General features: G+C 50.8%; 1 protein-coding gene across 2 annotated transcripts in view; it reads right to left on the reverse strand.

Annotated features, from left to right (window-relative positions):
* Positions 1–21,882, reverse strand: part of MIDEAS (mitotic deacetylase associated SANT domain protein) — a 65,642-nt gene that overhangs the window by 10,003 nt on the left and 33,757 nt on the right. For both annotated transcript variants that reach the window (XM_036261189.1, XM_036261197.1), the window contains exons 2-4: positions 7,742–9,446; positions 6,287–6,586; positions 202–547 (exon numbers count right to left, since the gene is read on the reverse strand). In XM_036261189.1, coding sequence (XP_036117082.1) covers positions 202–547; positions 6,287–6,586; positions 7,742–9,199 — 2,104 coding nt within the window. In that variant the 5' untranslated portion in view covers positions 9,200–9,446. The remainder of the gene's footprint in view (positions 1–201; positions 548–6,286; positions 6,587–7,741; positions 9,447–21,882) is intronic.

Consider the following 21,882-nt stretch of genomic DNA (forward strand, 5'->3'; position numbering starts at 1 on the left):
GAGATGTGAATCCAGGCAGTTGGGCTGACACCTCTCCCCCACCCTCATGTGTTCTTGAACCAGAACAACCTTCTCTCTCAGAGAAGAGTGGAGCTCCTTTTCTCACTGCATTCCAGGCCGTCCCTAGCAGCCCATAACATGAGTCTCATCCCTGCCCACTGCCTTCCCTCTCCGTATGGCCAAGAGGCAATAGTCACTCACTAGACCGGAGCAGGGTGCGATGGGCACTCTTTGGCGTGATGGGAGGAGGGGCTGGGATGCTGCTCGTTGACATGATGGCATTGAAATAGAGGCCGGAGCCTTCCCGCACGGGGCTGAGGATAGGAGGTGGTGTATAGGGGGGCAGCTCAAAGCTCCGCTCAGAGGGGTGGTCAGCCAGGCGGACAGGAGAACGCAGGTGGCTCTGGTATGGGGTGATGTTGGAGTAGACCGGAGGGGCAATGAAAGTGCCCGCCTTGGTGGGGATGATCAGGGGCTCAGGCCGCGGCCGCTGCTTTGGTTTCCGCACTGAAGGTTCCCCCTCCAATCTGACATTCATATCTTCAGCCTGGAGAAGGAAACAGAACCAAGATGGCTCAGCCTCCTATGTCCTGGGAAAATGAAGTCTTGATCACTGCTTGCTGGTCTCACCTTTGTAACTTAGTCTGCCCACCACACCCATCAAGGCAAGCCTGAGACAGGTAGCAGGTCCCAAAGCCCTTCTTATTGCCTTCTCTAGGGCAGGGTCAGCAAACTGTTTCTGTCAAGGGCCAAACAGTATATTTAGGCTTTGTGGACCACAGGTGGTCTCTGTTATATATTCTTCTTCTTCCCCAATCCTCCCACCCCCATTTTCATAAACAATATATATTTTTTCTTTATTGATTTTAGGGAGAGGGAGAGAGAAACATCGATGAGAGAGAACATCAATTGCCTGCCTCCTGCATGCCCCTACTGGTGATTTAGCTCACAACCTGGGCATGTGCCCTGATTGGGAATTGAACTGGTGACCTCCTGGTGCATGGGTCAACCACTGAGCCACACCGGACGAGCCCCACCCACATTTTCAAAAATAATATTGTAAAAATATAAAAACCATTCTCACATCTGAATTTGGGCCACAGCCCATAGTTCCTGCCATAAAGTATGCTCTAGGGCAGAGGACTATAGCAATTAAGGGCTCAGGTTCTAGAGCTGGGTTGCCTGGATTGGGAACCACCTCATTTACTTACCACTTGAAATAAATTACTTAATTCTCTGTGTATCATCATTTTTAACATGAGTATAATAAGTGCCTACCTAATGGGGTAGCTATGAGGACTAAATAAATTAATACATGGAAATCACTGAGAATTGTAACTGGTACAAAGTAATTACTCAATAGCTATCACTACTTAAACTCCAGGCTCTGCATTCGATGGAAGCACCTGCTGTGTGACAAGACCTGAGTTGGGCATGGGGCCCACGTCCAACAAAATGAACAGGACAATCCTGTCCTTGAAGAACTTTTGTTCTCATAGATGTAGTCCTACTATCAGAGGCGACCCCACTCGTGCTGTTAAAGGTCAGCCCTCCTGGCTTACACTTTCTCCCTGCTCCGTATGCGCCATGTGTCTACATATAACACAGAAGGCAGGGCTGTAAGTAACAGAGGCCTACAGGGGTGAGCCACACGCAGATCAGCTCCCTAGGTACACAGTCTGCCAACAGGTGAGGGTGGCCTGTTGACTGGGCGGGCCTGGGAACCACAGGCTTCTCCCCTTCCCAGGTCCCTACTCTCACAAGACCTTCCAGTGGAGGACCCTGACTCCTCATGGGGCCTTGGCCACATCCTTTAGTCATTTGTGTCCACTCTGCTCTTCTGCAGACTTGTACAAAATGATGCTGTTCATTCTTCCTCCCATAGAGGAATAATATGATTGAACAGAAAAAAAAAAAAAAATGCAGTAGAGCCAAAGACCCCCAAACTTGCTAGACAAGAAATCTAGCCTAAACTCAGATAGCTGCAGTGCTCTGTCATTTTATAATATGGGAAATGGATTTAAACTATCCTGAATATTTGATAATATTTTTCATATTGATTTTGTTAAGTATAATAGTGGTATTGAGGTTACTAGAAGGAAGGAAGGAAGGAGAAGGAAAGAAGTCCTTATGTGTGATATACTTCAGACCAAAGTATTTACAGTTGCAACAATATGACATTGGGGATCTGCTTCCAAAAAATCCAGTGGGAGGGAGAAGTGGAGGTACAAATGAACGCTCGACCATATAATGATGGCTAAATACTGGAGTTCGTTATACCATTCTCTAGACTTCTGTGCAAGATTGAAAATGTCTGTACAACAAAGAAAAATAACCAAATAACAAAAAATAAACCTTCCCCAAACCCTGGTATAAGGAAAGTACCCATGGACAGAGATTCAGGAGATCCAAATTCCGGGCTAGTTCTGCCATTACTTGACTAAATGACCTTGGGTACGTGTCTTGCCTTTCTGGATCTATTTCCTTATCTTTGAAATGAGTGTGTTGAGCTGTGCAGTTGCTCAGGTTCCTTTCTGCCCATCCTGAGGACAAGCTTCCCTTGCCTCCAGCCTCCACCACGGACTTTCTCCAACCAGGGAATAAGACCCCAGAGAGCAGAGACTGTGCTGCTCAAGATAATCTTGGACCTCCCCCCTTTCTGTTACAGAGGACAGGCATTTAGGCCAACTTTCCAGGTAAGAATAACTAAAAAATCTGGACTCAATATAAAACAGTTCTGAAGGTATCAGAGAACAAATAAGTTGGCAAAGAATTATAAAACTAAGATCCAGGAAAAGTAGCATTCGGAGTTGTGTTTTCCTTAGAGTGGATGGCATGACTGGAAGAGGCATCTGAGAGGCTGAAAAACTGAGTAGAGATTTTTTTTTTTAATTTTTTTTTTCTTTATTGATTTTAGAGAGAGGAAGGGAGAGGAGGAGAGAGATAGAAACATCGACTGATGAGAGAAAACATTGTTTGGCCGTATCCTGCATGCCCCCTACTGGGGATGCAGGAGGTGGCCAATAGATGTTCTCTCTCATTGATATTTCTAACTCTCCCCCTCTCCCTTCCTCTGAAAAACCAATAAAGAAAAAAAAATGTTTAAAGACACCTTACATTCAAACAAGCAACACTATGGCTTATAGTGATTTCTCAACACTGTAACTACAATGGAAGCCTGAAGACAATAGAATGATATCTTTATCTTTTTTTTTCAAATGTGTTTTTACTGATTTGAGAGAGAAGAAAGAGAGGAGAGAGAGAGAGTTAGAGAAAGAGAGAGAACCATCGATTGGCTGCCTCTCACATGCACCCTGACTGGATTGAGCCTAAAACCTGTTCATGTGCCCTGACGAGGAATCAAACCTGCGACCCTTCAGTGCACTGGACAACGCTGAACCAACTGAGCCATACGGCCAGGGCCAGAATAATATCTTTAAATGTGCCCAATAAATAAATAAATAAATAAATAAATAAATAATTACCGAAACAATTTCCACCTAGCAAAATTTTCCATAAAAAATGAAGATGAGCCCTGGCCGGTTTGGCTCAGCGGTTAGAGCGTCGGCCTGCGGTCCAGAGAGACCTGGGGTTCGGTTCCCACTAAGGGCACGTACCTCGGTTGCAGTTTGTCCCCGGCCCTGGCTGGGTCGTGCGGGTGGCAGCCACTTGATGTGTCCCTTTCACGTCGATGTTTCTCTCTGTCTCTCTCCCTCCCGCTCTATCTGAACAAAAAACAAAAAAATGTCCTCGGGTGAGGAAAAAAAAGAAAAAAAAAATAAAGATGAAAGAAAACATTCAGACAATCAAAGAACAATAAAATTCATCACTAACAGACTCACACTACAGGAAATGCTAAGGATGTTCTTCAAGCAGCACGTAAATGATCTGAGATAGAAGCCTGGAGATATGAGAAGAAATAAAAAGCAACAAAAACAGTAAATATTTGAGTAAATCTAAAGTGAATAGCTGAACAAAACAATAATGTTATAATGTCCTGTCAATGTTAAAATATAGAGAGAATGAAAATTCATGTCAATAATTCTACCAGTTAGAGATTAGGGGGAAATGGAGTTAGATGTGTTATCAAAACTTTGCACTGTCCAGGAAGAGGTAAAATACTAACTCACATTAGATTTCAGTAGGCCAAGACTGCATATTTTAATTTCTAGTAGCCCTTCTCAACCAGAGAATTAAGCCCTAATGCTATAAGGCATTCACTGCATATAATGAGTTAACATCTCTCCTATACATCAAGAATTGTACGAGCTATGTACCATCCTCCAGAAGACTGAGAACATAGTCACTCAGATCCCTTCCTGTAGTGCTTAATTCTCACAAAAATCCAGGTAAGAAAGGCTGCTCTGGGAATCACTAAGAGAGTAATAAATAAGTATGTAACTAATGAGTTAATGAAGAAGGGAAATGAAATTACAAACCAAATCACTTCAAAAAAAAAAGGGGGGGGGGTGGAGAAAGAAACAGAAAAGGCAGGATGGGATAAACAGAAAAGCAACAGATGGTAGATTCAAACCCAGTACATCAGTAATTACATTAAATGTAAACTGTAATCTGCCCTGGCCAGTTTGGCTCAGCGGTTAGAGCGTTGGCCTGCGGTCCGGAGAGACCCGGGTTCGGTTCCCGCTAAGGGCATGTACTTCAGTTGCAGTTTGTCCCCGGCCCTGGTTGGTCGTGTGGGTGGCAGCCACTCGATGTGTCCCTTCACATCGATGTTTCTCTCTCTCTCTCCCTTCCTCTCTCTCCCTCCCACTCTATCTGTACAAAAAATGGAAAAATATCCTCCGGTGAGGATAAAAAAAAAAAAAAATGTAAACTGTAATCTATGTTACTAAAACAGATAATAACAAACCTCAATTACATGCCACTTGAAAGATATACCTTAAGTAAAAGAATACAGAAAGGCAGAAAGTAAAAAGATGGAAGAGACACATCGCCCCAACCAACAAGAAAGCAAAATATTTGGCACAGTAGATGTTAAAAGGCAAAATATTACTGAAGATAAAAATAAACATTTCATAGTGATCAAGTGTCTAACCCAGTTCTAAATGAATATGCTACTCCTAATAACATGATATCAAAATGTATAAAACAGGTCTAGCTGGTGTGGCTCAATGGTCAGAGCATTGGCCTGTACACCAAAGGGTCATGGGTTCAATTCCTGGTTGGGAGCACATACCTGGGTTGCAGGTTTGACCCCTGGCCCCAGTCGAGGTGTGTGCGGCACGCAACCAATTGATGTGTTACTCACATTGGTGTTTCTCTCTCCTCTCCCTCCCTTCCACTCTCTAAAAATCAATGGAAAAAATATGCTCTGGTGAGGATCAACAACAACAAAATGTATAAAATATACACCGACAGAACTAAAAGAAACAATGGATAAAACCTCAATCTTAGCGAGAGATTTCAACAAGCATGTTTGTACTGACAGAACAAACAAACAGCCCTGGCCAGTTTGGCTCAGCGGTTATAGCGTTGGCTCACAGACCAATGAAATCCGGGTTTGATTCCGATCAAGGGCATGTACCTCAGTTGCGGTTTGTCCCTGGCCTTGGTCAGGTTCGCACGGGAGGCAACCAGTCGGTGTCTCTCTCGCATCGATGTCTCTCTCTCTCCTTCCCTCCCTACTGTCTAAAGATAAATGGAAAAATGTCCTCGGGTAAGGATTAAAAAAAAAAAAGAACAAGCAAGCATCTCTTCAACCCAGTGCCTAACACAGGGCCTGACCCATACTAGAGCCCCCATCAAACTTTGGTGACCCGAAATGAAAGAGAGTCATGCGCCCTGGCCAGTTTGGCTCAGTGGTTAGAGCGTCGGCCTGTGGTCCGGAGAGATCCGGGTTCGGTTCCCGCTAAGGGCATGTACTTCGGTTGCAGTTTGTCCCCAGCCCTGGTTGGTCGTGCGGGTGGCAGCCACTCGATGTGTCCCTTCACGTCGATGTTTCTCTTTCTCTCTCCCTTCCTCTCTCTCCCTCCCATTCTATCTGTACAAAAAATGGAAAAATATCCTCGGGTGAGGATTAAAAAAAAAAAAAGAAAAGAAAGAAAGAGAGTCATGCATCCTAGATTTTCCTAGACAGTTCCAATTTTAAGTATAAAACTGTCTCATTGTCCCTCATAGCTCATCTGTCCAGTTTGGTTTGGAAAACAGAAATGGCATCCCAATGGGTTGAATGGCTCCTATAGTTGTGTTGTCCTTTCCCCTTAGAGTACCAGGTCCCCAGGATCACTCAGGTACTGCAGGTGTTTGCACGGGGAGCCTCTCATACCTGAGCTGGGGCATCAGTCCCGGGGACACGGGTGGACCGCCTGCGGGTGACAATGACCGACGGCTTGTGTTCAGTAGAGTTGTGTTCAGGACCCTTCCCATCCTCGTCAACACCTCCAGCTTGGGCCGCCTCAGTTGGGTCCACAGTCCGCACAGGCACAGACACTGGGATAATCAGGGGAACCATCCCGCTGTCCTCTCGTGCTCGCTTGGCAGCTAAGGAAGGCTCAGAAAACTCCACCCCACATTTGGTAGTTGAAGCCAACACACTTTTCCGCTTCTCCTCAGAGCCATTGGCATCCTGGAGAAGGGAAGGGAAGGGGAATGGCGGTGAGGTTCAGAAGGTAAGCCCGGATTTGCTGGTCTGGGACCCCTAGCCCCATTGGATCCAGGGATCCAAACACCTGTGATGGTTCCCAATGGTCTTTGATCACTTGGTTTTACCCCGACTACCTTTTCTCCCACCACATACCCAAATATTCTCTGTAACCTCCTTTCTGCCAGTTTCCCCCAACCTGGCCTGGAGCAGGTCCTCAGTTGGCCATCTTAGGCCACCAGTGCCTTACAGATGCGTTTTGCTTGGCCTGCACAGTGAGTGGCATGTGAAAAAGTATCTAAATATTCAAAACATGTCTCTGTAAAAGAAAGTAAGCAAGGAACCCGTGGCAAGGTAAGGGTGGTTTCTGTATCTGTTTCCCCACTGGCAACTGGCTGGAGCAAAGTCAAATTCTGCAGCCCCCTACATACCAGCCTGGCCCTCCGGGCATCGGGGGTTGAGACCTTGAGCGAAGAAAGGGCAAACACTAGCTTTGGAGTCAAATACGAGGCTTCTATGCTAGCTTTATGACCTTGAGAAATCCCACTTGGAGCTCAGTTTCTTTAGCAATAAAACAGGATGAATGACAGCTTCTCTCTCCTAGGGTTTGATGATGAATTATTTGTGATCAAGTGTAAGAAACTCCAAGCACAAAATAGGTGCTCACACTCTGTTCATTCTTCTTCCCCACTGTTATTGTCTTTTCTTTCCAATTCTCATTACAGTCTAATTTACACAACAAAATGCACCCATTTTTAATTACAGTTCGATGCATTTTGACAAGTATGATCACCTGTGTAACGACTGCTGTATTCTTGTCTTTTAGCACCTGGGTCTGGAATCGTTTCGCTGCCCACTACTCCCAGTCCGTCAAGTCCCGGACAAAGAAGCCAGCCCACATGGTGTATTGCACTTCCCGCCTGCAACTCTGCATGTGTCTAAACCTCGTCTTCCCTTCAGGTGTGAATGCACCTAGAGATTCTTTGCATGCAAGGAGTTCAGAATTCCCTGACGTGCATGGGTTCTTTCATTTCCTTTAGTGAAGAGGAAAGTGCCCCTGTGGGCCTGGAGTCACTTGCTCCCCGATACAGCTCACCCCGCCCACTGCCCGGTCTGGTCCCCACCCCATGCCACCCTTACCTTTGCGTTCTGCAGCGAGGCCAGCTCCACTGCCTTCTGGGCCAAGGTCAGCAAATTGGCCTCCTGGGACGCCCGGCGCCGCCTCCTCGTGCTCTGGATCACCCCACCCCGTGGCACCTGCCCACAGTCCCCTGTGCCCACTGCCCGCATGCCCTCCTCACTGCCCATGGTGGGAGCCTCTCGCTCCCGACCATTGGGTGCCAGTCTTTCCCCATCAGACAGCAACTGCGACTCCCTCAGCTCCAGTGGAAATCCCAGAGCTTCAGGATGAGGCTGTCCCAGGGGGCCAGGTGGTGGATGCTGCGGGGGCCAGTGATGTAGGAACAGGTTGGTGGCAGGATCCTGCCCAGGTTGGGTGCCAGCCCCATCCAGGGTGGTGGAAGGCATGACACCCTCCTTGGAGAGGCGTCGGGAGCGGCGGGGGAAGGCGATCTGGGCCTGAGGTAGCACAGGCTGCGGGGCTGACTCCTGCAGGAGGGCCTTGCGCAGTTCTGGGTTCATATCAGGGTTGGGAGGGAAGGGGTAGGGCACCATGCCGTGGTGAGCCAGGTGGGGCTGCCCCAGTGGCCCAGCCGGCTGCAGGCCAAAGTCCTGGGGCTGCTGAGAAGGCGGCTGCTGCATGGGATAGAAGTTCTCAAAGAGCTGCATCTGGGGCAGGGCCGCCTGCTGCTGCTGCTGCTGCTGCTGCTGCTGCTGCATCGGGTAGGTGGCGACAGGGTTTGTGGGCGGTGGGCCCTGCCGGAAGACCTGCCGGTTCACCTGGTGGCCGAATGCCAGCTGGAAGGGTTGCAGGGGCAGCGTTTGGTTTGGGGGCTTTTTGGCCACATGGAACGAGTTCAGGGGCGCTTGGGGCCGCCCTACCTCCTGCTGTACCTTCTGTGGCATCATGGGCTGCATGGCGTTTCCATAGCGGTCCAGCTGAGGCCCCCCTCCTTTCTCCCGCTTCAGTGCCTCGGGGTGGTTATAGTAGGTGGAGACCCCCATGCCAGGATGATGGCTCCCTTTGTGTCCACTGTAGACGGGCAGGCTGTGGCAGTTCCACGTTGAGTGGGGTGGAGGCTGGCCTGGCTGCTGCTGCCAACCACTGTCACTGACACCCACACCCCCACCCCCTCCCCGCTCCAGGCCCCGCCCTGGAGCCATCACAGAGTTGGGCCACTTGACCGAGCCCACCTGCTGGGACAACATGGTCTGCGAGGTCCGCTCAGACCCATACACCACGGAGTTCAGCAGGGCCAAGCTGTTGGAGAGTTCCACAGGCTGGGAGGCAGGGGCAGCCCCTGTAGAACCCTCGTGCCCAAAATAAGGCTCCTCCTTCACTCTGGTGGGCTGTGGAGGGGCTGGGGGATGTTGTGGGACCTGCAGGGGTGGGGGCTGCTCCTTGGGAGCTGCTTCCTGGTCCCCAAAGAGGCAACGCTTCCGCTTGTTCTGACCCTTAGGCTGGGCCTGGAGGTTCATGGTGTGGCCAACTGGGCCCCAGCAGTGAGATCTACTTTACCAGTGGCCCATCCCCTAGGGGAAGGTCCTGCTGGAAGCCCCGCCCTAGTCCAGGAGCCAATGGGAGCTGAACAGGGGCAGAGAAAAATGCTGAAGGATGCAGTCAGGCACAGGGAGACTGAACTGCCAGCCGATTGTTCCTTCCTCTTCACGGAGACACTCTTGAGCTACTCTTCCCGGTTCATGATGCTCCACAGGGTCCTGGAGCCTGCAGACAGAAGCATAGTAACAGCGTCAGCCACAGCCTACCAGGACGCCCCAGATGTCAGCACAAGTGTAAAGGAGGGAGGGGCCTCTAAGGCCCCCACACTGCATTGGTGTAATGTGTGAATTGCACAAAGTCATCTGCCAAGGGGGTTCTGGGGCTGCGATCCAGCCTCAGCTCCTGCGGTGAAGCTGGGAAAAGGGGAGACAAAGGCCACACCAGGTTCCTTTCCCCTCTTAGGCCTCAGTTCACTGGGCAGCCAGGCCGGTCCTCTCACGTCTATCCAGGCAGTAACCTCCCCACCAGACCCAGGAGGAGCTTTATTCAGCCAATGCCTCATTTGATGCTCCAAGCACATCTCAGACACAGGAAGTGGAGAGAACAGGGGTCATCCCAACTGGGCCATTCCACGGTCAGGAGCCCGCCCGGTCTTTGCAGGGTCCTTTGCACTAAGGCTTGCTGGTGAGGCCCCAGAAAGGTGTGTGCCACCCTAGCCCCACCCCTGGGAGGAGCTGCTGGGTGGGACTGTGGCTGCCAGAGTCTTCCCTAAACTAGCACAGAAACCTGTTTTGCAGCCCTGGCTGGCTGGAGGCAGGATGCCACCTGGTAGCTGGTCAGGAGTCCTTACCCACCCTCTTCCACTGCCAAAGAGTTCCTGGCATCTTGAGCAGATTATAATATAGAAGGAGTACAGATTGCTAGGACTTAGGTCCAGAAGGTTTTTCTATGACATGGTGTGACTACAGTGCTTCTGTGTTTGTTTTCTAACTTGATTTTTTTTTTTAAAAAACAAAAAAGTTTGTTCCATAGAACATAGAATCAAGACCAATATAACTTCCATGTATTTTTATTACCTACATGTAAGTGATAACTTCCATGTATAACTTGCATGTATTTTCAAAGAGTTTCTTCAAAAAGGGTAATATTTTCCTCTCTGAGAAGCTGGTAAGGGTGGGAGCTGCATGACCCACCTCTTCCCCAGGCTAATGTTCTGCTCCTGAGCCAGTCGGGCGGGGAGGGGGGGGGGGGGACACTAAGGAAGCCCTGGGAATACATCTGCAAGTCCAGGCTGACCTCAGACCTCAGCCCCTAGATGCTGCAGGTCACTGTTAGCAGCCCAGGAGTTCCCAAGAGACCAGCAGAGAGCAGAGGAGGGCTGGAGCTGGGCGGTACCCAGCAGGCGCTGGTACAAAGCCCTGGCTACACCCCGAGATGCCACGGCTACACCCCAGAGATGCCCCGGCCCCAGGGAGGCCCGGGTGCTATCACTCCGGCACAGGCTTCCGCAGCTCCCCAGCCCTTCCCCTCCCAGAGCTGCGTGACTCACTCCAGGCCCCCTGCCTGCCTTTCACTTTCACCCGGCACCCAGAAGGGGAGGAACTTCCTCCTCCATTTCCTTCCTCAGCTCCCAGCCCTGAAGTGAGTAAGAGACTCCCCACTTGCACCCCCTTTGTCTTCACATATGGAAATTGGAGGAGCGAGAGGGGCTAGGAGGGCACCCAAGCCACCTGGCCCCAGCACGAGGGGCAGGATTTGGACAAGCAGAAGGCTGAAGACCACAGAAAGCACCTTTTTGAACAAACCCCTTTCTCTTGCTTTAAACTCTCATTCACTGACAGCCAACCCAATTCGGAGCAGAAACCCAAAACAAAGGCTAGCCCCAGACAGAAAATAACCCTGGGTGCCATCGTGAAGCTGCAGGATGGGACTGTTCTGACTATAGGAGCTGGGCTCTGCCCCCCCCCCCGCCCCCCAAATGCATGAACGAACTAGAATAGAAGTACACGCCTGCAGAAGCAACACAGAGGCAGGAAGACGTGCTGGAGGGGAAAGAAAGGGAGTGAAGGGGAGGGGAGAGGAGGGGAGGGGAAGGTGCTCAGGGGAGGCTGGCTGGAAGGTCCACATGCCTCCAGGTAGCTGGGAGCCCCTCAGGGGCTTACAAGCTTACCCGAACTTGTGCCTCTCCTCCACCAACAGTGCATGCGCGCACACGCCAGCGCGCGCGCGCACACACACACACACTCACATACACACACGCATGTACACGCTATCACAGCCTGGTCGCCTGGTGAGCCACAGCCCAGGCTTGTTGTCTGGGGGAAGGGAGGAAAGCCCACGTGGCAGATGGGGCTCGGTGCACGTGCAATTGTGCGCCTGTTGAAGGGTACCCAGCCGTCAGGCACAGGACGGCCACTCCTCACCTAGGAAAGGGCCGGCTCTGCACCCTGAGCTGGGAGAGATGGGGGCAGAGGCTGTGAAGGGGGCCCCAGCGCAGAGTTGCTCTTGCCTACCCCTCCCCTGGCTGGATCCCCTGCAGCTGTTCGGTCAGGCCCAGAGGGGCTAAGTTCAGTTGGTCTGCCTCCCACCATGGACCCTGCATATCAAGGAGGGACACTGAGTAGGTTTCCAAAGCTGGGCCAGTGTCTCAGAAGAAATCAAGGGGGTCAGTTCCGGGGAGGCTGAATTCCCCCAGAAGCTTCTGCAAAAGCCTCCCTGTCACCCCCATTGGATAGACGGCTGAGAGTGCTGAGCACAGCACCCAGACCTGAGACCCTCAGAGAAGAAAAATCATTATTTGGGGGATGGAGTAAAGTATGGAAGATGCCTGGGAATCCTGGAGGGAGGAGGGGAGGGAATGCATCACGGCAGCAGGGCACTAAGTAGTAGTAGTAGTTCTTAATACTACTACTACTACTAATAATAATGTTGTACTTGTACAAGGCAGGTCCTAAGTGTTTCATGTGTTTAATTCCCACAACAGCCTTATAAAACAGTATGAAGCCAAAGCAGTATTTTTAACCTCCACTTCACAGGTGAGCTAGATGAGGCTCAGAGGGACTAAGTAACTTGCCAGTGGTCACACATTAATTATGTTGCAGAGCCAAGACTTGAACCTAGGTGTGTCCAACTTCAAGACCGAGATCTTATTCCTTATCCCCAAGACATGCCACTAAGATACCAGGTTGCTCTCTGCACCAATACCTTTCACAGCGCCCTCCCCAACATCTGAGCAAGGATTCTCTGGACACAGGTATCCCTCCTCACATCCCTGGGAAGTCCCTACCCCTGCCTGAACCTCTGGCAGATAAACCTCTCCTATTCTCCCCAGGCCAGCTGAGACCCTCAGTCCTACAGAAAGGGAGGGAAGGGAAGGGGCCTCACCAGAGGCCAGGATGTGTGTGAGGTGCACCTGGAGGGAGGCCTGAGGCTGCCGGGCAGCCCACACCCTGGGCCTGGACTCCGCAGCCGCTGCAAGCACAGCCTGCTTCAGTTCGGGTTGCTGCTGGTGGGACCTCCAGCTCTCAAACCCCACTTGTACTTCACAGCCTGCACCTCTTGCCAGGACTAAACCACTTCCTCCCATTTCTTCTGCTCAGACCCACTCCTCGTCCCTCCGGTGGAAGTCAGCCTGGCCTCCTCACAGGGAGGAAAAGGAAGGAAGCCATCTCTTCCGAAGACTGCCGACCTATGGGCCAACTCCCCGAGGCTGCAGGGAAGAGGGTGTAATGAGGAACTCCTGCAGGCAGCTCGCCCCTAGGACCAGCTGCAGGGCCTCTGACAACAGGCAGGAACACAGCAAAAGGAAACCCACAGTCACCATGGGGCCCCAGACACTGACTGCAACCCACTCCATCAATCTGTCTGACTGTCTGTCATGGCTCCATTCACTCTTCCCTTCCTCCAGGCGCCTCACTACCTCAACCAGTTCCTGACCAGACTCACAGATACCCCTGGACAAATGACATGGTAAGAGTCTGGTATCAGAGGCTGGGGACCGAAGAGGCTTTCGGGAGCCTCTATAGTGAGAGGCATTTTCTCTCTGTGATAGAAAGCAATGTGCACCAAGCAAAGAAAACAGTGCTGAACCCACATATGTGTTTTGCAGACACATGAGGGAAGGTGCTGGAAAGGCCTTTGGGAGTTCTGTGCTGATGGTGACACCATGCCCTCCAGGGATGACCACATGAACACATACCGCTCCCCATGTGCCATCAGCAACCCTGCCACATGCTCAGCATTGCTGGGAGAGTCCAGTGAGCCCTCACCACAGGGCAGTGGGGCCAGGACATGCCTATTCAGGGGACCAATGCCACTTACAAGTTTGGGGCAAACGGTGTAGCGATCAGAGAAAAGGCTTGTGAGTCAAGGTTACACAGGCCAGGAAGGAGGGGCCCAGCTTGGTCCCAGCGGCCAAGGGCTCAGCTCTGATGTGGGGATGAGAGTTGACACCCCTAACCCTTGGAGCTAATGTTCCAAGCACCTGCTCTTATAGTCTGGGCCACCCCCGAACCCAAAAGTCAGCACTAGGAAGAGGGGGAGGCAGAGCTCATGCATCTCTAAGCCAAGGCAAAATAAACACAAGTATGGCTTCCAACAAGGCCCCAAGTCTCTAAGCCAGCCAGTTCCCTGAGCACCAAAGAGAACATCATAAAACAAAGCCTAAACCCTCCTGCTCACAGTCCCTGCAGACTTGGGCTCTCTCAACACGCCACACTTGAACCATCATTCATGCTCTTCCTGCCCCAACGCGCTGTTCCCGCTTTGTTTCCAAGTCATTGACCAGGCAGTGCCTCTGCTTAGGACACCTTCCCACCTTTGTCATCTGGCCAAGTCCACTTCATCCTTTAGGTCTTGGACACTGCTTCCCATGGGAAATCTTCCCTCACTCCACGGGTGAGCCAGGAATTTCACCACAAGCCCCTAACACCTCCACACTCAGCCCAGTACATTCCAGGTGCCTATTTCTTGTCCTCAACAGTCAGCCAGCTGCAGAACATTGTGCTTGGCACTTGGCTCGTATCTGCCTTTTGGGATACTCATTTGAGACTGCGCCCAAGGTGAGTCAGAGCCATGCCTAGGCAGAGGCACTACTCACGGCCAGCGTGTCCACCCAGGGCTCCTGTCTGGCCCTGATCAGAGTTCCCATGATGCTGAGATAAAGTGACAAGGCCCCACCTCCTAACCCATGTCCCGCTCCACCCCATCACTGACCCCCAACCCTCATCAACTAAGCCAAACACAACTCTTCCTCCAATTGCTGGCCCACCAGCTACCTGACCCTTGACTGTCACTAGCTGCCCACACCACTGGAAAAGTGCCAGCCCTGTCACTGGCCCTACCTCGTTTTTCTTCCCCCAGTGCTTCCCACCTCTGCCTAGACCACAGCCAGGGACATAAGCCTGTGGATCTGTTTCCTTGTGCCTTGATCTGACTGGGCTAGGCCTCAAGACACCATGGTGTCAGGCTAGGAAGCAAGGGGCAGTGATGAGAGGCCCTCCCTAGAGGAGCCCAGCACGGCCAAGCTGGCCCTACAGCCAGGCTCACATCCTGAAAAGCTCTCTCTCAAATATTCTGGGGCCTTTGGCTACAGCCAGACTGCAACTGCCATCCTGGGCCAGCTAGAGTTGCCCAGATCATAGATAAACCTTCCCTCTGGACACAATGCCTGCATCTGCAATGGTGTACATCCCCCTCAAGGGATTTGCAAACCAGTAAGGAAGGAGATACCAGCAACGCAAACCCTGGCTGGTTTTGGCTCAGCGGTTAGAGCACTGGCCTGCAGACCAACGAGTTGCAGTTTCGATTCCGGTCAAGGGCATGTACCTAGGTTGCGGTTCAGTCGTGCAGGAGGCAGCCAGTCCATGTGTCTCTCTCACATGGATGTTTCTCCCCACCCCCCCACCCCCCTCACTCTATATAATGGGAAAATATCCTTGGGTGAGGATTAAAAGAAAAAAAAAGAGGACCTGCCTTCTTTCCCTGGGGGCATGAAACAGCAGGCCCTGTGATCTGCCCCCTCCCAGTCCAGAGAGTCCCCGTCACCACTTCAGCTCCGAAAGGCAGAGGCCAGGCAGATGGGCCAGGGAGCCATGAGTCCCGGGGTCTCAGCCATCAAGCTGATCAGGCTCAAAAGGCTTGGCCAGGGCTCAAGCTGGCTGCAGTTTGGGCTTTGATTATTAAAATGCCAGCATTGAGGCGCTTTTAAAAGAATACCTGTGGGAGGGGTACTGTTTGCCTGATGAGGCATTCTCAGGGCTTCCTTTAGGTGGCCACCTTTATTGCCCCCCTCCCCCAGTACCCCCACAAAAATCCCCAGATGTCCATGAGAAGCCAAAATAACCAGGTCCATTTTATTAAGGGGAAACTGAGGCAGAGAAAACACGCAGTCCCAGCACAGCCAGGAAAGGATGGAGCCTCCAGCTCGGTTTCCACCCACCCTGGGTGCACTGGTTCGTTCCCTCCTGGGCAAAGGCCACCAAGAATCACGGCAGCCCAGGAAAACCCCTCCCTACAGAACTCTGCAATCCAGGGGTAGTGAGGTGGAAGCTGGCAGATTTAGGATCTCTCCAGAAGAGATGCAGCAACTGTCCCTGCAGCCAGGCCCTTAAGTGACTGAACCTTTGAAGAGGGGCTCATGGGGATCAGTGGAGCCCTTGGTCTCCCCACAACCCTCTTATTATGCCCTACAGGCTCACCCCACCAGAGGCTGCTCCAGCTCCTCCCTCCCTTTCTAGAAAGGCCTGGCTACCAGCAGGTCTCTGTCTGGAGCCAAGATACAGAGGAGGTCACTCACAGAGGCCTCCCTCTGCCTACTGCCCCCCACCCCCAATGCACACACACCCTCTGCAGCCCCACAGGTTTGCTCACGGTCCCCTTCATCCATTCAACATGCATTTGCTGTGCACTAGGCTCTGGGGGGACCCAGGAGATAAGGCACAGAGCCTACCTGCAGAGCTCCCAGACCAGTGGAGGAGACACAGAAACACACAGATTATATAATTCAAGGTGGCCTGGACAGGGGCTAGAGATATACACAACAGGTCACTCCAAGGAGAACTGCCTGATTTTGAGCCTTTTCTGGAGCTGTTCCCTCTGCCTAGAACCCCTGCCCCCCACCATTCTGACAATCTGCCTTCCTTCAAGGTCAAACTCCTCCAGGCAGCCCTCCAGCACATGCTGTTCTTACTTTTTGACTCTTCATGCTCTTACTGGGGTGTTAACCACTATCTCATAATGCTTCTTCAATTCCCTCCTGTTTCTGTACCAAGGTTGGGAGAAGCAGGGCCTGGGGACAGGTGTGGCACAATGAGGAGGGCAGTGGACTGGTTGTCAGGTAACCAGGTGTCTGGTCCAGGAGGCGCCATTTATTGGTTCCTGTCTGTGAGGAACTTAGGAGCCCAGGGTGGGGAAGAGGGGACAACTCCTATGTCCAGGAATCAAAGAAACACCTTTGTAATGAGCAACCGCCATATGAAATAGTAGCCACCAGCCATATGAAATAGTAGCCACCAGCACTGCCCACATGCTCAATGTGTGATGACTGCTTACTTGTGTAACCATTTATTCCCATCTGAGAAATGAGGAAAGGTTGGCTCTGAAAAGTAAATTGTTCTAGGGCACAGCCTGAGGTCACAAGTGAGGAGCCAGGATTTGAATCCAAGCCTGCCGACTCCAAACCAAGTCTCTCTCTATCACACCCTGCTGCCCGTCTGTGTTAGCAGTTGTTCTCAAACCCCCCTAAGAGACTGGTTCATGGGTGTGGTGAGGGGTGGCGGGTGGTTCAAGGTGGAAAATCTGTGATGCTTCATAAGCAGCCCAGGTGCTGCCGGGTGCTGGAGCAAAGGCCAGAGGGTCAGGGGCTGGCTTAAAGCAGTTTCCAAGGATCCACTGCTCTTCATTCCCCAAAGGAACCACCTGCCAGAGTGCTGTGCCTACCCAGGAAACATGAGGGGTTCCACCGAGCCTTGGGTGGACTTTGCTGTCAGCTAGCTCTAGGGCTGACCGTGGCTCCTTCAGTGCCTGAGGTCCAACCAAGTGCCCATGTCTACTGAGCACCTTACTGTTTGCCAGGCCCTGTGCTAAGTGCGTTGCAGGCAACATCTCATTTAACCCTCACTCTTCTGCCTCATTTTATAGATCAGGAATGATATACTCAAAAATATCTGCCATGACCAGTTTGGCTCAGCAGTTAGAGGGTCGGCCAACGGACCGGAGAGTCCTGAGTTCGGTTCCCACTAAGGGCACGTACCTCAGTTGCAGTTTGTCCCCAGCCCCTGTTGGTAGTGTGGGTAACAGCCACTCAATGTGTTTCTTTCACATCGATGTTCTCTCTCTCTCTTCCTCCCTCTCTCCCTCTTGCTCTATCTGAAGATAAATGCAAAAATGTCCTCGGGTGAGGATAAAAAAAAGGAGACACACACTTTAAATTTAAAGACACAAATAGGTTGAAAGTAAAAGGATGGAAAAAAGGTACATCATGCAAACAGCAATGAAGAGAGCTGAAATGGCTGTGTAAATATTAGACAAAAATAGGCTTTAAGACAAAAATTCTTATTAGAGACAAAGAAGGACATTTTATAATGATAAAAATGTCTATCCATTGAGAGGATATTACAATTACAAAGGTATACACACCTAACAAGATAGCTCCCAAAATACATACAGTAAAAACTGTCAGAATTAAAGAGAAAACTAGACAATTCAACAATAGTTGGAGACTTCAATATTACACTTTCTTTCTTTTTTAAAATATTACACTTTCAATAATGGACAGAACAACTAAATAGAAGATCAATAAGGAAACAGAAGACTTGGGCTGGCTCTCCCCCAGGGGACCATGTCCACGCCATTCCCTTCCCTCTTCTTCCCTCTAAGGGACCCCAGGAGACTTGCAACCAGGGGAGCAATGGGCAGCGGCAGCTCACCCTGGGCTAACGCTCTGAACCTGTCTTTAAAGCCCCTTTTCTGACTTTCCGTGAGCTAAAGCAGCCCCACCTGGCTGTCCTGTTGCTTCTTCAATGCCCTTCCTCAATTCACTGTCCTAAGGGTGTTTTTGCTGCAGCTAATAAATTCTTGCTTGCTTTGCTGAAAACAAAAACAAAAAACAAAACAAAGGGAATAGAAGACTTGAACACTATAAAGCAACTAGACCTAAGAGATAGCTATAGAACATTCTACCCAACAGCAGCAGAATGCAAATTCTTCTCAAGAACACATGGAATATTCTCTAGGATATATCAAAAGTTATGCCCTAAAACAAGCCTCAATACATTTAAAAGGGGTGAAATAATACAAAATATGTTCTCCAATCAAAATAAGATAAAATTAGAAATCAATAACAGAAGGTAATTTGGGAAATGTACAGGAAATGAAGGCTGAAAGTAGCGTGTCAAGTTCTCACAGCTCAGAAAGGCTTCCCTCCTGACTCAGACCACGGACCGGACACATTCTACACAGCCCCAGGAAGCCGCAGGTCTCGACTTTTGCAAATGCCTGGGTAGCCCCTCTCCCATCCCTGCACCGGGCACACACCGAACCTGACTCCAAGCTTCAGGCAAGACCCAAAACAGCTGGGGGAGGGAAAGGCCTTTGGGGCCATAAGAGCTTGTACGCAGCCCTGCTTTCTCCTTGGGAAAATGGTCACAGGCAAATATTTTCACTCCCCCGGCCAGTCTACAGAATACCCAAAAGGCAGATCCTTCCCAAAAGAAGGCCACTAACATTTATAGAGCACTTCCCCCGTGCCCGGCAGCTGACACACCTAATCCACGCTCACAAACTTCCCATCAAGGTGTCTAATTGTCCTCATTCTAGACAGGGAAACAGACTGCCGTTAAAGTGGCAGAAGCAAGATTCAAAGTCCCTGGTCTTTCCATTATCCTTCCAGAAAAGTCCTGAATGTATACGTGTTGTGGGCCTCAGAAGAAATGCTACACATGAGGACCCCAGAAAGCAAAGCTAGCTGTGGGCCCTCACCTTCCTCATACTCCCTCCCAGAGCTGCTGATTTTCCTGGGGGCATTTCCCAGTGGAGCACAGTATATGACCCCCCCCCCTCAAATAATCCCAGTCCCAATCCACCAGAAGCAGCCTCCCCAGGAGATTGGGGTAATCCGTAAAAACCCACAGGGGTGAGTTGGGAGCTGCAGGGTCAGCAGACCTCACTCTGGAATGAGAGCCTCCACAGCACATGGAGAAAGGTGGTTTTTGCACCACTCTTCAGAGCCAACCAGCAAATTAGGGCCCAAATGGGGAAGCTGAACAGATTCCAAATATCAAGGGATGTCAGTGTTCACTTAGTCCAATTCTTCAGTCCACAAAGCAGCCCAGAGAAGGAAAGAAACTTGCCTAGAGATAAGTACACAGCCAGGAGCAAGAATCAAGGACTCCAATAACAATGCTTCATGTCTCCATTTAGACAGACCCCATCTTTGGCAAGACACAGGGCAGGGCTTAGAGACAAGGTGAAATTCAACACCCCAAAAATAAGGCTTCCTACTTCACCATCTTCACCACCTCTAACATTTCTTGAGGGTGCTACTACATGCCAAGCACTTTACACACATGATCCTGTTTAATCCTCGTTGCAAGGTGGGTATTATTACTCTCCCCTTTCTCAGTGAGGAACCTGAATACTCAAGGGGTCAAACCAGTTACCTAAGGTCATAGGTGTATAGAGGGAAGACTAGAACTTGAATCCAAAACTCTTTTTTTTGTCTTATCCTCACCCAAAGATATTTTTTTGCATTTATCTTCAGATAGAGCGGGATGGAGAGAGGGAGGAAGAGAGAGAGAAACATCGATGTGAGAGAGACATATCCATGTGAGAGAGACACATCGAGTGGTTGCCATCCATACAACTCTAACCAGGGCCAGGATCAAACTGCAACCACAGTACCTGCCCTTAGCGGGAACCGAACCTGGGCCTCGCTGGTCCGCGGGCCGACGCTCTAACCATTGAGCCACCGACCAAGGCAGAATCCAGAACTCTTTATGCAAACTCCCTCCCCAGGGCTGCAGGCTCAGACTCCTGCTTGAGGTGCCATGCCAGACTTCTCCCTCAAGAGGGGCTTCAGCTGGCCTGCACACCTCCGCGGTGTTCTGGAAGTGTGGCTGGCCAGGTAAGATTGGTAAAGTGGGGCCTAGGAGGAAAGTGATTTTGAAGATGAAGAGGCTACTGGTGATTACCACCACTGGGTCAACCTGTGGAAGGCTCAACGTCTGCTCAAGAGGAAGCCACACCCCTCCAACACTGCAAACCCACACACATGGTTGGCTAAGAGCTTTAAAAATAAAGCCGACTCTCCCCTGCTTGTCAGATGCTCCAAATTCCCACTGGGCTCAGACTCCTTCCCCCAGTACCCTGAAGTCTGGAGCAAGTCAGCTCCATGCTCGGGTTCCTACTAGTGTCAATGTCCCCAACCAGGGCATTGAATATCAGCCCCAGCCACAGCAACCCTCTTCTCTACATAAGGCTTTCATTTCAGAGAGTACCTTCTCAAGAACTTAAATTCCTAAATAAAAGATGGTCATTTCACATCCTGAGTAAGCAAGACAGATAGTACCTGTGTACTCCAAAGGTCATTGGCCCAATTTTCTATTTCATGACTTGATGAAACTGAAACCTTGAGAGGTAGTGACTAGTCCAAGGACACATGGCTAATTACTTGGATAGAGCTGTGGTCAGGGCCTCCCAGGGGGATATTCTCACACTCAGCACTCCCTCAGACCTGGTCCTTGATGTGTGTCTCTTATCCTTCTGAGTAGGGAGGTGGAGTGCGGGGCTCTAGAATATGATGCTTTCATCACCCAGGCTCTCCTGCCTGGCCTGCTCCAGAAGGAACCAAGACCTACTGATGGCCAGGGGTTGGGGGAATCCTTCTAGTTTGGAGCAAAAAAAAAAAAAAAAATGGGGACAATGCAGTTTCCCGATACCTGCTGGTGACCAAGTACAAAAACTTGCTTCCAGCAAAGGTCGAGGGGTGGGTCTCTCAGCATGACTGCCTGGGGCCTCCTAGATGGGCTGCAAGGTTGGCAGAGGGACCCACCTGCCTCACTTGCCGAGCCGCCTAGTCAGTGTCAAGCCCTTTCTCAGGCCCTGGTCAAGATCCAGAGCCTCTGCCAAATGCTCAAACATTCCTTTCATTTTTCCAGTCTCCGAGCAGCTGCTGCAGGACCTTTTCTCCTGTGTTGATTTATTCTTTATTGTTCCTGAAATATACCCAGAGGCCTTTGGCACCGGGCACCAGCAGAACATCCAGCCCAAGCCCCAAGTACACACTAACTAGACTCTCTGGGACCTGGGCCAAGCCAGCTGAAATGATGAACCCCAGGGTCAGACCCAGCAGCCAGCAAGGAAGACCCAAGAACCCACCTGCCCCCAGCCTATGGTCCCAGAGATGATCTCGGGACTACAGAGGCTGGGATGTTTGGGAAGGAGGAGCCGTTTGGAAGGTGTCCGAGAGGCCTAAACTAAGTCTTTCCACTCCTCCCATGCATGAGTGACTCCCCAGCAACCCCCCACCACACACACACATCTGACTGACCCCCATAGCCTGTTGCCCTCTACAGCAGGGCCTGGGGGCCCAGGCTGGGTTTCTGGCTGCCCTGTGAAGTGTTTGGAGAAAAAGGCTTCAGAGGGTCTTCCCACCCTTCCCAGC

The sequence above is a fragment of the Molossus molossus genome, unplaced genomic scaffold (genome assembly GCF_014108415.1).
Source record: "Molossus molossus isolate mMolMol1 unplaced genomic scaffold, mMolMol1.p scaffold_m16_p_1, whole genome shotgun sequence".
In the NCBI taxonomy this organism is placed as follows: domain Eukaryota; kingdom Metazoa; phylum Chordata; class Mammalia; order Chiroptera; family Molossidae; genus Molossus; species Molossus molossus.